Source organism: Terrapene carolina, unplaced genomic scaffold (genome assembly GCF_002925995.2).
Source record: "Terrapene carolina triunguis isolate 2854851 unplaced genomic scaffold, T_m_triunguis-2.0 Scaffold62, whole genome shotgun sequence".
NCBI classification, from domain to species: Eukaryota; Metazoa; Chordata; order Testudines; family Emydidae; genus Terrapene; species Terrapene triunguis.
Genome location: NW_020664413.1, coordinates 61742896 through 61759181, shown reverse-complemented (window position 1 = coordinate 61759181; position 16286 = coordinate 61742896). Strand labels below are relative to the sequence as shown.

Below are 16286 nucleotides of genomic sequence, written 5' to 3'. Positions count from 1 at the left end.
ACCTTGGAAAACAGGCAGAAATGTCCATGAGCAGCTTTACCACCTACTCCCCTACTTCCTGATTCATTATAATCTTTCAACAAAATTCACTGATGACACTATTAAGTCATCTGATGAACGATACATAGACGGGCTTAGTTCAGTGACTCCAACACATACAAACTCATGAAAATAAAGTTTCCATATTAGTATAAAACAGAAAATAGTTCCAGCCTGTGCAAATTGAGACCCCCTTATACTCTGTGCAATGACAAAAGAAGGATCTCAATGTAATATGGAAGATCCACACCCCTCACTTAATGTTATGCTATGAGATAAATCCTTGCATTGGATGTACATTCCTGAGGCTCACTGAAGTCAATAAGAAATATTTGGAGAATTTGTACTGCAACAAAATGGGGCAGTACAAATAATTATTCCTTCCTATTTTTGATATTCTCTAGCACTTACTTTCCAGAGGAAAATATATTACAATGATCTACACACTGCCAGACCACACACGTCCACCTGTATTTAAATCAGTTTATGTTCCGGTCATGCACCACACAAGAATTTCATGCATCTACTATAATAAGGAAGTCCTGTGTTGAAGAGTTAACCACTAACCACTAAATACGACTCTCTTTACTGTACGTAAAAAGGCATTCTGTTTGGATCATACATGAAAAATGGAGGTGAAATTGCAGGAATTTGCTAAACAAAATCTAAATTAATATTACACAAAAATATGTTTCCTGTGGAGCTGATTTTCATCCAAAGACCTCTACCTATGAAAGAAGCTGTCTGACAAATTCTTTGGGCGAGGTTCTGCACTCCACTACAGCTCCTTTGAATTTCTCCAGTGGTGCAAATCACCCATAAAAACCACAGATCAGCCTTCTGAGGATTCCCTTTGTGTAAGGGGAATCTCTGGGTGGCACAGAGCTGGCCTGGTGGGTCTACACCATCCCCTATACCCCAGCCTCCAGCGTAAGGGTGAAAGGGTATCTGATTGGGGCCTGGATATAACTGGCTGCCAGAATGGCCCTTTGGGGCCGTGGGCAGCCTGATATAATTCAGAGCTGTCGAAGGGATGCTCTACTTTACTCTGGAGATCAAGCCAGCCCCAGGAATGGGGGAGCAGAAGATTGGTTTAAAACCATCTTTGCTCCTTCCCAGTGAATCTGGCCTATCAGTGTTTAGTTGTCTTTAGTTCAAGCAACAATCCTGAAGCTTCCAATGATATCCTCTGAAAGCATTCATATACCCACAAGTTATGGTGAGAGCTACATTAAAACTGCCCCATATTAGTCCTGGTTTTCATTGTATAACAGGATACAGTACACACAATTACATAAGAACACAAGAACGACCACACTGGGTCAGACCAAAGGTCCATCTAGCCCAGTATCCTGTCGTCCGACAGTGGCCAATGCCAGGTTCCCCAGAGGGAATGAACAGAACAGGTAATCAAGTGATCCATACCCTGTTGTCCATTCCCAGCTTCTTGAAAACAGAGGCTAGGGACACCATCCCTGCCCATCCTGGCTAATAGCCATTGATGGACCTATCCTCCATGAACTTATCTAGTTCTTTTTTGAACCCTGTTATAGATTGGCCTTCACAATATCCTCTGGCAAGGAGTTCCACAGGTTGACTGTGTGTTGTGTGAAAAAATACTTCCTTTTGTTTGTTTTAAACCTGCTACCTATTAATTTCATTTGGTGACCCTTAATTCTTGTGTTATGAGAAGTAGTAAGTAACACTTCCTTATTTACTTTCTCCGCACCAGTCATGATTTTATAGACCTCGATCATATCTCCCCTTAGTTGTCTCTTTTCCAAGCTGAAAAGTCCCAGTCTTATTAACCTCTCCTCATATGGCAGCCGTTCCATACCCCTAATCATTTTTGTTGCCCTTTTCTGAACCTTTTCCAATTCAAATATATCTTTTTTGAGATGGGGCGACCAAATCTGCACGCAGTATTCAAGATGGGGGCGTACCATGGATTTATATAGGGGCAATATGATATTTTACTACCAGGGATCACTCAGAAAATACCTATGCCATCAGAACACACCCGCAGCGCAGGTAGAACCAACAATACCCAATAGGATGTCATTTCACCTGCAGGTGATTTTTTGTTATTATATCAAATATTATACATGCCCCACCCATGTGGAAAAATAATGATCAAGCAAGCACATGCATGTTTTAGTGACTCTCGAGACAACTGCCAACTTCAGCAAAATACTTGACAGTGTGAACTGCTGCCACTGGTTGTGAGTGTATGAAATCTCCAGGGAATGCAAAGGGAATCAGACACAATCTAGGGAACACCGAATACAGTTTCTGCAAGACTCTACCAGCGTGATAAGAGTAATTGTTAAACAAGGAAGGAGATTGGGCTTCTTAGAACAACAACAACAAAAAAGAAAGTGATTACTTTTGGTTTTATGAAAAATTAGAGTCAGGGAATGAAAATGGCAAATCCCTGAGATGAACCCACTTCCCTATATGTCTGTGTTCAGAATGCTCCTCCCTCTGCATTCATAACTCTAGCACACACTTTCCACTCCTTAGGGTACTAGAACTTGCTGTCTTTCCCCATCCTCTCCTCCTCATGTTTCATCTCCCTTTTCGTGGAACTGAAGCAAGTTGACAGATATCCTGATTGGAAGCCTACTGGAATAGCCCGTTCCCAAGGCTGAGCGATGTAGATTGCTCAGTCAGACTTGCCCTTGGAATTGAATACAGCATCCTGTATACAGAGCGTGCATTTCTTCACCGTTATACAGACAAGCACACATAGATTTGTACAGCGAGTGGAGTACCTCATGTGAGACTTAACATCCAGCAGCTCCAGGGAAGTCACCCTGGGCTCTCCAGCCAGGTTCTGCAATATCTTCAGCCTAGGGCCACAGTGCTTATAGAACTCAGTGCAGATATTCAGTAGGGACTCCCTGGGCCTCCTGAACTCCTCCCTAGCAATTCGCTCGTCCAGCTCCTCCCGGGGGAGACCCTGGCCTTCCTCCAGCAAGTGAAGGTTTTCCCTGGGGATTAAAAAAAGTGAGGGTGTATGATGTATAGCTGGAAGGTGACACAAACAGTTTGGTAAATGAGGAGATTGTAATGAACCCCTCTTCCATAACAGGTAGGGCTGTACTTCGGTAGGTAATCACTGCTCTGCAAAAGCCACTTCCCCTGCGATGGAAAAGGAAGACAAAGCAGCTGGCATTTGTAGTAAGGAGAGAGAGAGAGAGAAAGCAGGGGGGAGAGAGAGAGAGAGCGAGCGTTTGTTACCTCCAGGACCCTCCTGAGAATTAGCTTTGTTTAAATGAAATACCTTCTGCTGGTTTCCCCTGAAACAGCATCCCTTGTCTCAATTACTGTAAGTGGAACCCGATGAACTAGGAATCCATCTCGGAGGAGTTCATCACAAGATGCCAGGGAAAAGGGGTGTAGGTCTTACTGTACCTGATAAAGTGCAGTTTGGCTCCTTGATCCGGGTACCTGGGAAGTTGAAATTGCAGACACTGTGATTCCAAATAGGAATTCAGGAACATCAAAATTGCCATATTGGTTCAGATCCTCTGTCTCACAGTGTCCAGTATCAGATACTTCAGAGGAAGGTGCAAGAAACCCCACTGTATGCAGATGAGAGCTAGGCTGCTCCCCAGAAAAATCTCATCCTAACCCATAATAATTAGAGATTGGTTTAAACCCTCTTCTTCATCTCCTTTGGAGGGTAAATTATCCCAGTCTTTTCAATCTATCTTCATATGAGGGCTGTTCCATTCCCCTAATCATTCTCATTGCCTGCCTCTGATCCTCTCTGGTTCTGTCATAGCCTTTTGACATATGGTGACCAGAACTACAAACAGTATTCCAGGTGAGGCATATCCTTGTTTTATACAATGGCATTATCATATTTCCCGTATTTGTCTACCTCCTAACATTTTATTTTGTGAGAACAGATCTCAACTAATGGAGAAACTCTTCAAACGTGAGTTGGGTTTTTGTTTTGTTTTGTTGTTGTTTTTTGCTTTTGACTCCCAGGAAGAATAGCTTGGAAGCTGGAACAGTGATCAAGTCTTGTATCACTAGACTCCTGCTGTCGCTACTGAGTTTCTATTACGAGGAGAACACCACAGAGGAAACAAATTTGAAACATGGAGCTTTAGAAAAAAATATTTTGAATTGCTTTTAGAATACGGAAAATTCTCTATCAGAAAAGTCCGGAGATTTGAGCCAAGAAGATTTTCCAACCACACAATATCAGAGTCTCTAGACAGGAAATTTAACAACCTGTCAGGATACAGTTTTACTGTAATTGTAGTCCAATTTTTGTAGACCAATAAAATGAGCATTGGCTAAGATTTTTACTACCTTTGTATCCTACTGCAATCAGTGGATGGGTGCCCCAATCCCACGAATTAATGCACTGATTCCAGTGACTGGACTAGATTTGTGCCCTAAACATATACATGTTGTCACACTGTGGTATGGTGGAGTAGCATGGAGAACTGGGGTTGTAGACTAGCTAGTTCAATGTGGGGAGAAGAGATAGGGACCTATCTAGATTGTCTTCAGAAAATGGTTCTCTTTATTTATATGCAGCCCATGGGGCTAGTCTGGATCATCCATTGCACATACTGTACATACAAACACAACATTTGCCATCTAAACCACACAGATACCGCAAGGGAAATAAAATTCAGAACAGAACCTTTTGCTACAAAAACACTAGCTTCTACTGCTTGCACTAAAGGAGCATTTTCCTTAGCTGTTGGTAATACCCGGACTTGTAACTTCTTTGTAGGCTAGCAACATGACAACATAGAATCTGATCACAGAAACGTGTAACTTATCCAACAGAGGGCAGTGCTGCCTACGTTAGCCAGCCCCGCACTCCACACAGATTCATAAAATCCAATTATCTGTAACAGCTTTTGTGCCTCTTACTGGCACCTTCTCTACAATGTAATATCTGGCGGTTTTGTGCTCACAGCCGCCTAATGTGAACTGCCTTGCCACGAGTGATAGAGCAGTGTAATGGGTTTCTGGCGACACCTCCACTAGGTTTTAGTTAAACAACCCTTCAGACTTTCCTTTCCTTATTTCCTTCCTGTTGTTTTTAAACAAAGTAGGGAAAAAACAACACATCAATATCTGCTCTCTCCTGCATTCTGTGCCACTCTCTCCCTTGCTGTCTCTGCCTAGTGGCAAAGGGAACCAGATAAAGGCAACTGCAAGAAGATGATCATAAAGGAAATGCAGCAAGTAAACTAGTGAAAAGGCAAATCCCCATTCATTTCAATTGGGAATGCAGTACTGAGCTCTACCACGGGGAGACACTGTTTGTAGTAACAAGGAAGGAACGAATGCACACATTTGTGGCTGTTATTGAAATGGGAGCTGTCCAACTGTCAGTTTGTCACTGGACTCAGACGGAAGCAAAAAAAAGGGACATTTTTAATCTGGTTAATAAAATCTCTGGTCGGCCAAGGGGAACAAAGGAGAATGAATCTAGAGTAAGCTTCTCCCTGTTTGGTATCCCATTCTCTGGTTCAGTCACATTGTCCTAAAATGAGAATCCAGGATTGGGGTGTTGCTTACTTCATGGTTCGTTTTGGGGTTTTGTTTTCTCTTCAGGCCTTGTCATCCTTAGTGACTGATTGCTCTCTCCTACACATAGTGCCTTCAGAACCGTTCCCAGAACACAGGACGGACTCTGCACTTCAAAACTCCAACTGAGGCTAGTGGGAGCAATGGATTGAAAAGAAAACTGATGGAATTACCTAGTATTCACCCCAGCTGACATGGTATGGTTGGCTGTTGTGGCTCCTTTATGGCCTTGGTCACACCTGCTCATTTGAGGGGCAGTCATGGGCCTGTACAGAAAAAAATCAATAGCATATTGAAGACAATCTCTCAGAACCAGATTGGCTCTTCAGCCATGACCTGGTAAAACACAGTGCTAATTTTACCGGGGGTGAGCGCGGTCATTATACACTAGCATGCTATGTATGCATCACAGCTTCACCGTACATAGCTCCCTGGACCCATGTTATCCAGCGAGTTACAAAGTACAGTCTGTAGTCTGACTGCCACAGGAGTTACCTGGTGAGAACTTCCACGCTATACAAGAGGGCCTGCAAGGAAGTGGCAAGAGCAGCAGTAGCAGCAATCTCCTCGCGAGCAGCTTGCACCGTCTCCACTTGTGAGGTCTGCCTCTTCAGTTTCTGCAGGTAACAGGGAACCAGTGCTTCCAGGACCATCAGCATCTGGAGGCTGGAACAATCGAAACCACTCAACCTAGCTAGAGAGGAGTGTGCTGCAGAGTGAAATTCACTTCAGGCAGAGGTCTGAGAGTCCAAAGGCAACCCAAGGGCCACTGGATCTCATCTCAGGCTGTGATTTCACGATATCTCACTAGCTAAACAGGGTTGGGCCTGAGAAGTACTTGGATGGGAGACCCCGCTGAAGGAAATCCAGGTGGTGCAGGAAATGAATATAATACAATTACTTTGTATCAAGACAGCACCTTTAGTCTGAGGATCTCATAGCCATTTACAAAGGTGGTTGAGTTATACCTGTTCAAATATAGGTCCATGCAATTGTGTAATGCCCTAATTTGCATATCTGGTTCATATGCATTCTTTCATTCCAACACATTCATTTTCCCTCCCAAAGATTCCTTTTCTCTCAGGTTCCCCTCCATACCTGCCTCCCTCTGTTTCCACAATTCTCCTCCCCTCTGTGTTTGTCTGCTTCTTCTCTCTGGCTCTCTGCTCCTTCCCTCACGTTCCCCTCCATGTGCTCCAAGAGCACAGAGATCCTAAACCAGACAGTGGTCCTCAACTTTCCCATGGCTATAGACCGATGGTTAGAGTGACTGCCTTTCTAGTGCTGCTCTGTCCATCACGCTGCCCGAGGCTCTAGCCATATGGCTGTTGGCAGCTTGGGAGCTGTACTCTACGAAAGGCGCCTATGGATTGAGAGCTCCTCGGGGTCTCTATGATTTAGCGTCCCAAAGCAGACATCCAGGACCCTAACCACAAAACATCTTCCCCATACAGACGCCCTCCTTAACCAATGAAAGTGGTTAGACAGCAGCAGATGCTTGAGGGCTTGGGTGTGTTCCAGGCGCCCGGGATGACTGAACACAGCTGAGTTTCCTATCATCATGCCTATGTTACTGATGGTAAAGCGAGGCATAGAAAGGCTAGGTGACCTGCCCAAGATCACACATCATGTCGGTGGCAGTCAGGGACAACCGAGGTCTCCTGACTCCCACTCCCAAATCATTTCTGTACCAATGCCCCAGCAAGGTGTTAGGGGAGGGACAGTGCTTGCTGCTGGAGGTGCTTTCTTTCAAATGAGATACGAAAACAAGGTCTTGCCTGCTTGTATTTATTAAAGCTTTCTTGCAAGAATAGGGCTATAATGATTTAACAGCCAGTTTTAATCTGGATAATTGCCAGAGCTGTGCTGATTACACACAGGTTTTATTTAAATTCCAAAACTTTTTACTAGAGAACATTACAAACACAGCACCTTTCACCAACTCTAAACTCATCTGTATTTTTTTTAAAGCGGAAGAAGATTGTGAACAGACAACACCTTCTTCTAAAAACCCAAAAGCAGCCATGCTTGGAATCCTCTTGCATAATCTTTACCTCCTCCACTTTTACTGAACTGTATTTTATCCCTCATGCGCCAAGCTATTCTTTTCCCTTTCCAAGCATGCATAAACTAAGACAGAAACCAAAGAGATGTTACCTTCTAAATGATTCAGGAGCATATGCCACCACAGTTACACACAGCTTGATGGCTTCACTGATAGAAAAGGTCAGATCCTCATTCCCATAGCAGAAATCTGAGGGGATGAGAATAACATAGGAAGTACTTATGAAAATTGTATAAATGGAAATGGAGGCAGGTGGAATTCACTCAAACGGCGAGCATAAGGCCTACACATCACTTAGGCCCTATTTTGAATTTCACCCACTGTCAACATACTCTGAGTTGCACATGAAAATAAAGGTTTTAATGACAAGTTTTGTTTCTCAGCTAATTGCCATTTTACTAAAAATTGACATCAAACGTGACACTGACCGCGTGGGATTTGTTTCACCCCCTGAAAATCAGGTCACTTTTATTTAGGTGCCTACATATGGATTTGCGGCCAACATTTTCAAAAGCAGCTAGCAATTGGTAGATAATTTTTTTCAAAAGCACTTAAGTCACATTTTCAAAAGTGACTCAAGCACTTAGGAGCTTGAATCTCATTGAAAGCCAATGACTTAGACTCCTAAGTGTTCAGGTCACTTTTGAAAATGTTATCATTCAGTGCGTCAATTTTTAGGTTCCCAACGTGAGATACTGCAAAGAGTCCAGATTTTCAGAATGTGGATGCTCAGCACTTTCTGAAATTCTCTTAGAATGTCCCAAGTTGGACACCCAAAAATAGAGGCAACCAAAATTACTGGTCACTATTGAATATTTGGGCCTTATGGGTCAGCATTTTCAAGAATTCAACTTTCATTAAGGCACCTATATGAAGGCCAGATTTTCACAAGTGCTCAAGTACCCTGGGACTCCCTTTATGGCACTTACGGGCAGATTTTCAAACAAGTTCAGCACACAATGCCCCCTTCTGAAAATCTGACCACTCATTTAGGTTTCTGAGCTCTTTTGAAAATCAAATTCCAGTTGTGGGTGTTGAGCAACTGAAAATCTGGTCAGAGGTGTCTGAATTGGGCAACTAAGTTTGAATTTTTTGCCTTATATTCTCACTTTAAACAATAAATCTGATTTTCAAAGGCTCCTAAGGGAATAAGGTGCCCAACTCCCTTAGGCACCTTTGAAAATCCAGCTAAGGAGAATTAAAGAGCTTTTCTGGTCTAAATTTCTTTTAAAACTTAACGAGTTGAGAGATGCTGTATTGTGCAATTTGCTCCTGAAAAAGCAAGACCATATCAGCACCCCTTAATTATTTCATATGATAATTAGTGGTTCTGCTGTACAATACTGCAAAATCCCAGAACATAACCAACCTTTCCTGTAAATCCGAGAGGGCTTCATGGTTCCTTGAACCCCACACTACTGGAATACCAGTAATGAACAGCTTGTGTATAAGGTGAATCTAACAGCCTGGAAACAGCTGAAAGGTCCATACAGTAGCAGCAAACATTATTTCTCCACAAACAGCAAAGCAGCTGCATTGCTAAATGTCGCATCCCATTGCTTCTACTGCTGAAGGAAGGGAGGATCCTTCATGTTTCTGAATAGCCCCAAGTATTGTCTTTAGAGATGGGCCAGAACCAAACCCCACGAGCAGAACACCAGAGAATTGCTGATTGGTGTCCATCACTTGCCAGTCATAGTCCATCCTGGGGAGCTGATGCCTTTGTTTCTTGCCAGCATGGAGCAGAGTAGGGGGCTGCATTGATTTTGTCTGCATGATGCAGCCTATTTGGATCTTTGTTCTTCACTCCGCATTGAGAACATTCAAAATGCCAGTGGCTGGTCTCAAACTTGCTCTCTCAGCACAACAGAAAATGTTTTTCAATTAAATAAATAACCCTTTATGGAACTACCTACTGGACGATGGGATAAACCTAACCCTCACGGTTGGGTAAAATGTAAGAAGCTGGTACTGCTGCACTCAAAACCAAAAAGCCTAAAGCAAATGTTACTGGGTCAACATATTAGATACTAAATACATAATCATGTATCTTGAATACAGGGGATAACAAAAGGAAGATTTGCTATTACCTAATGATTTGAGAGGCTTTTCTGCTTTCACCAGCTCTAGAATGTCCAAAATGTCAGGTGTATCTCCCTCTAGGGACTGCAGCAGGTCAAACAGGCACTGAGCTGACACTCCTTTGCTGGGTCCATTGTTTGTAGCATCCTGTTTAAATGACACCCATTTATTATTGATTTTTTTATTATTTTATTTGCATCCCACGTGTCTTCATTTGCAGACAGAAACAGTTCAGTTTTAATCACGAGTTCATAGAGTTTACAAGTTTAGTTCAGGAGAGTAATCATATAAAACAATACGTGCGCTGTTTGACTCTGCAAACAAAGGCCAGAGCAGTAACATGGTCTGGAAATTGTATAGCTTTACTTCCAAAGGGTTCATTCAAGTGCTGTCCTCTGAAGTAATGGCACTGTTTCACAGATACTCAAGGTCCCTAACTCCCTCTGGACCTTTATATTCACAATCAATCATAGAATCATAGGATTGAAAGGGACTTTGATGAGTTATCTAGTCCACTCTCATACACCGAGGCAGGACTAAATATTATCTAGACCATCTCTGACAGGTGTTTGTCTAACCTGTTATTAAAAAACCTCCAATGACAGAGATTCCACAACCGCCGTAGGTGACTTGTTCCAGTACTTAACTGCCCTTACAGTTAGGAAGTTTTTCATAATGTCTAACCTAAATCTCCCTTGCTGTAATTTAAGCTCATTGTTTCTTTTTCAACATAAGATTATAGAAGTGATGGTCACACTTTATATTAAGGTTCCATTTATAAATAGCTTATAAAAGGTTAATAAACGGTTAATCAATTGCTAGAGTCCAACTGGTGAATAGGTTGCTTATAACCATATATCATGTCTGTTTCATGCTTACAACAGCTATTAATCATTTATTAACGCTTTATAAACCATTTAAAATAGGAATTTAATATAAAGTATGACTGAATTTACCATACTGGATCAGATCATTGGCCCTGCTGTCAACAATGCCCAAAGTCAGATGCTTCAGAAGGTGAAATAAAAAATAATGCACCTAGCCAATGCACAAAACTGTTGGTGGGGCAGAATAAGGGGAGCAGGAGAATTGATTATAATAACTACATAAGAACGGCCATACTGGGTTAGACCAATGATCCATCTAGCCCAATATCCTGTCTTCTGACAGTGGCCAATGCCAGGTGCCCCAGAGGGAATGAACAGAACAGGTAATCTTCAAGTGATCCATCCTCTGTCGTCCAGTCCCAGCATCTGGCAGTTACAGGCTTAGGGACACCCAAATCATGGGGTTGCATCCCTTACCATCCTGGCTAATAGCCATTGATGGACCCTTTGTAACTCTTCGCAGTCTGCTTTAGATTTAACTGTCTTGAGTAATTTTGTATCACCTGCAAACTTTGACACCCCATTGTTTACCCCTTTTTCCAGATCATTTATTAATATGTTGAACAGCACTGGTCCCAGTAGAGACCCCTGGGGGACACTGCTATTCACCTCTCTCCAGTCTGAAAATCGATCATTTATTCCTACCCTTTGTATCCTGCCTTTCAACCAGTTACTGATCCATGAGAGGACCTTTCCTCATCACATGCTTAGTTTGCGTAAGTGACAAGGTCCCTCACGAACGGCTAAGGTTTTCTGAAAGTCTAAGTACACTATATCCACTGGATAACCCTTATTCATGTTTATTGACACCCTCAAATAATTCTAGCAGACTGGAGAGGCATGATTTCCCTTTACAAAAGTGGTTCAGCTATAATCACCTCTTGGACCAGATCCTGTGCTCCAGTTAGGGCTAAATCAAGAATTGCCTCTCTCCTTGTGGGTTCCAGGACTAGTTGCCCAGAAGCAGTCCTTAATCGTGCCTAGAAACTTTATTTCTGCATCCTGTCCTGAAGTGACATGTACCTGGTCAATATGGGGATAGTTGAAATCCCCCATTATTATTATTATTACTGAGTTTTTTATTTGTATAGCCTCTCTAATCTCCCTAAGCATTTCACAATCACCATCACCATCCTGGTCAAGAGGTGGTAGTATATTCCTACTGCTATACCCTTATTATTCTAGCATGGAATTTCTATCCATAGAGATTCTATGGTACAATTTGATTCACTTAAGATTTTGACTATATTTGACTCTATGCTTTCTATCATATATGGTGCCACCCCTACACCAGCATGACCTATTCTGTCATTCCTATATATTTTATACCCTAGTATTACAGTGTCCCATTGATTGTCATTATTCCACAAAGTTTCTGTGATGCCTGTTATATAATTATCCTTAGTTAATACCAGGCACTCAAGTTCACTCATCTTAGTATTTAGACTTCTAGCACTTTTAAAATTTGTTACTTTTTAGTTGTCTGCCTTCAAGTGATGTAATTGAATGCGACTCTTTCATTTCACTGTTTCTCTTCAGTTCCTATCTGGGCTTTATCAACATCTATCCTCTCCTCTTTACTAGGATATAGAGCAGGGGTGGGCAACCTTTCAGAAGTGGTGTGCTGAGTCTTCATTTATTCACTCTAACTTAAGGTTTTGCGTGCCAGTCATACATTTTAATGTTTTTAGAAGGTCTCTTTCTATAAGTCTATAATATAGAACTAAACTATTGTTGTATGTAAAGTAAATAAGGTTATTAACATGTTAAGAAGCTTCATTTAAAATTAGATTAAAATGCAGAGCCCCCCGGACCAGTGGTCAGGACCCGGGCAGTGTGAGTGCCACTGAAAATCAGCTCGCGTGCCGCCTTTGGCACGCGTGCCGTAGGTTGCCTACCCCTGATATAGAGAATCCCCGCTAACAAAGCCTTCCCTATGGGATGTCTCTTCGAAACCGTGTGTTCCTCCACACTTGTTAGTTTCCCCCAGCCCTTAGTTTAAAAACTCCTCTATGCCCTTTTTAATTTTACATGCCAGCCGTCTGGTTCTCTTTTGGCTTAGGTGGAGCCCATCCTTCTTGTATAGGCTCCTCCTTTCCCAAAAGGTTCCTCAGTTCCTAATAAACCAAAAGCTTTCCTGCCTACACCATCCTCTCATCCACACATTGAAGCCCTGGAGTTCTGCCTGTCTAGCTGGCCCTGTGTATGGAAGTGGAAGCTCTTCAGAGAATGCTATCATGGAGGTTCTGGACTTTAATCTCTTACCTAGCAGCCTAAATTTGGCTTCTGGAACTTCTCTCCTACCTTTCCCTGCAGGTAATTCACTATGCAGTTCTCCCAGTCATTGCAAACCCAACTATCTATATTTCTAATGATCGAATCCCCCATTACTATTACCGGTCTCTTCCTAATGACTGGGCTTCTCTCCCTCAGAGGTATCCTCAGTGCAAGAGGATACCATGACATCATCTGGAAGGAGGGTTCCAACTATGGGATCATTTTCCTCTGCTCCAGTTGGATGTTTTCCTTCCCTGAGACTTCCATCCTCCTCAGTAGCACAGAGGCTGTCAGACTGGGGGTGAGACCATTCTAGTGTGTGCTGGAAAGTCTCATCTATGTACCTCTCTGTCTCCCTTAGCTCCTACAGTTCAGCCACTCTGGTCTCCAGAGCCAGTACTCGGTCTCTGAGGGCCATGAGCTCTTTGCACCAAATGCACACATATGTCACCTACCCATAGGGCAGGTAATCCTAAATGTTGCATTCAGTGATATGAACTGGATAGCCACCACTCTGCTTGTTGGGAGGGCAGGTGTTTATTGGCATAAGTTTAGAGTATGTTAGGTATGTCTGGATTTCACACTCCCTCGCTAAACTCCTGTTTGCTAGCTCCTCTGGTCACTGGGGAGCTGGTTTTATAAACCCCTGTTCTCCCTGAGTAGCCCTGCCCCTTGGTTAACAGTTAATAGAGCCTAAAGGGATTAGTGTAACAAGTACATTGCTCTTGATTTCCATGAGAATTAGAAGCATGCAGCTCCTCCTTTGTCCCAGCTGCTTTCCCCTTGCTTTCTCCCATGTGGAAGCCTGTCTGCACATCCATGCTCCCCAGTGTGAAGGGAAGGATCAGGTTTTACTCACAGGGAACTCCAGCAGAGGAGCCACGCTGGCAAACAGTTGCAGAACAAAGGGCTTGCGATGCAGAATGTAGAACTGGCGGCAGGCAAACTCAATCGCTTGGCGTAACTGTGGGTTGCTTTCGTAGTCAGCATACACCTGGGGGGAAAGGGGAGTGGAAGCGTACAGAAGTGACAATCCAATTAAAACAGCAAAACAGTGAATTCTGCAAGGTATTGTGGGCCTTGAAAACAGTATTTCCACATTTCCTCCATAACTGGCCCCCAGAATCCTGCCCTGCAGGTGTTTGATGAGATGTGGGATTCAGCAATCGTTAATTTCTCTGAGCTTTGTAAACAATATAATTAGCTAGTAGCCTCTTTTCCATTTAAATTGCCTGCCTGCTCTATTTCCCTGCTGATATAACAAGTTACCTTGAAAAACAGCTACTGATATTGCTCTTGCTGTACTCAGGCAACAAACCCCACTAAATTCCTGCATTTGGGGTGGATTTCACCCCATTACAGACAGCCCACATAAGACCTTCTATGCCACAGAAGTACGATGGGTAGCCTTGGGCTGGGGGTGCAGACAAAGTAGCTGAGCTGCACACCAAGGAGATGAGCTCAGTCTCTGGGGGCAGAAAATGAACTTTTGGGGGAAGACAAAAAGACGTCCCTTTGTCCTGCCCCTGAGGAAGTAAATGGACAAAGTATTTATATTCATGGAAATGGGATCTCAACCAGGCTTGGTTGAAATGCTGCAAAAAGGGGTGAGAGAAACGTATTGAGACAGAAGGTTAGTCTGCTAAATTAAGTTTAGGAATAATGTTATAGAACAAAAATCACATGTAACCCTTCTGTTTCCATTATCCTTATTCACTCTCTCTTAAACCTTGATCTTTGATAACAAATTGATTATTGTTTTCACTGTAAGTATATCTCAGCGCTGTCGTATTGTACAAAGAACTGACCATTCAAGCTGGTGTGTACATTGCATTCCTGGTATTATTGTGAGTGCTCAGTGGATAAGGGGCAGAACACTATGAGGGAAGACTTCAAAGGGTATCTGGGACTGGGGTGCACCAATTGTTAACCTGCAACTGCAAGGCAATTAAGGGCTACCGTAGCCCAGAGGAGGTTGTTTGGGTGGCTAACAGGTTGGTGGGGTCCACACGGCCAGTTAGTGTGTGACATGCAAGTGCACTGTAGATTCACAGTTAGTGACATCAAAGTCTTAGATTGTAAGCCCTCTGGGGGCAGGGACGGTGTTTTCCTGTGCGCTTGGACAACACCTTGGATGGTGTAGGCAGATCCCCAATACAAATGGTGACAACTCGTTCTGTGACTGACCCTGGGCAAAAAGCCCTTAACCTTCCACCTTGGTCTCCCCACCTGTAAAATGGGAGATGCTAATTACGTACCTCACAGCAGTACCGTGAGGTACGTACTGCTGGTAAAGCACTCTTAACAATGGAAAGCACTGAGTACTCAGTGTGTTTATTACTGTTGCTTTATCAGAATGCTTGTGTCGCTCGCTGATTCGCTAGGTATGATGACTCACAGCAGCTCTTTAGTCTTCGGTGTTAACCAGTGGGAGGAAGACACTCACCTGCAGCATGGTGGGGAGGATCCACTGGTACCCACTGAGAGAGAAGAGATGGTTGAAGTGCACAGCGGTGTTGATGACAGTGGCAGCGTACTGCCTCAGCAAGGCACTGTCCTCTGGGTGCAGGATCAGGGCTCCATTGAAGACATTTAGGAACAGCATGATCTCGTCCCCCCAGGGAAATTCACTGGGCATGCCCAGGAACATCTCCTCCAGGAGCTTAATCCACAGGCTTTTCTGAAGGGTATCAAGGCCAAAGAGTTCCTTCCCAGCTGCAAGAACAATGCAGGCAACATAGAAGCTAATTAATCGCCTTAGCCCAGCAAGGCATTTCCAGCTGGGTAACATTCCCAAAGACCAATGGAAGGGATCCGCTGAGCAATGGCCTCTACATAGTTTCCTCCAGCAAACCTCATCCCCACTTTGGCTACAGGTGCTTTTTAAAGGAGGATTGCACCAAATTAATCGGTGGTGCAACTCCACGGATGACAACAGATTTTGGCCAATCGCGTTTAAGCAATAGAAAAGAGAAGTATAAAAGGGGCACTGGAGGAATGTGATGAATTATCACAGGGCTTTATTAATCTTTATTCTATATGTTTAAAATTCATTCAATTTTTCATTGTCTTTTTAAGTTAAAGCAGACCAAATCTTGCATATACCATTGGCAGCTTGTTGGCTTTGTGGATAAATACTATATTTTTTAGGGTTACCATATTTCCACAAGCAAAAAAGAGGACACTGGGGGAGGAGCCCCGCTCTAGCCCCGCCCCTGCCCCACCCCCATCCACTCCCTCCCACTTCCCACCCCCTGATTGCCCCCCTCAGAACCTCCAACCCCCCCCAACTGCCCCCTCCTGGGACCCCTGCCACTAACTGCCCCCTAGGATCCCATCCCCTATCTAAGCCGCCCTGCTTCTTGTCC

General features: G+C 43.4%; 1 protein-coding gene across 2 annotated transcripts in view; it reads right to left on the bottom strand.

Annotated features, from left to right (window-relative positions):
* UNC80 (unc-80 homolog, NALCN channel complex subunit) overlaps nt 1-16286 on the bottom strand; it is a 175350-nt gene that overhangs the window by 31597 nt on the left and 127467 nt on the right. For both annotated transcript variants that reach the window (XM_026647781.1, XM_026647782.1), the window contains exons 43-50: nt 15365-15633; nt 13778-13912; nt 9763-9901; nt 7765-7861; nt 6103-6273; nt 5781-5873; nt 3457-3492; nt 2814-3032 (exon numbers count right to left, since the gene is read on the bottom strand). In XM_026647781.1, the coding sequence (XP_026503566.1) occupies nt 2814-3032; nt 3457-3492; nt 5781-5873; nt 6103-6273; nt 7765-7861; nt 9763-9901; nt 13778-13912; nt 15365-15633 (1159 nt within the window). The remainder of the gene's footprint in view (nt 1-2813; nt 3033-3456; nt 3493-5780; nt 5874-6102; nt 6274-7764; nt 7862-9762; nt 9902-13777; nt 13913-15364; nt 15634-16286) is intronic.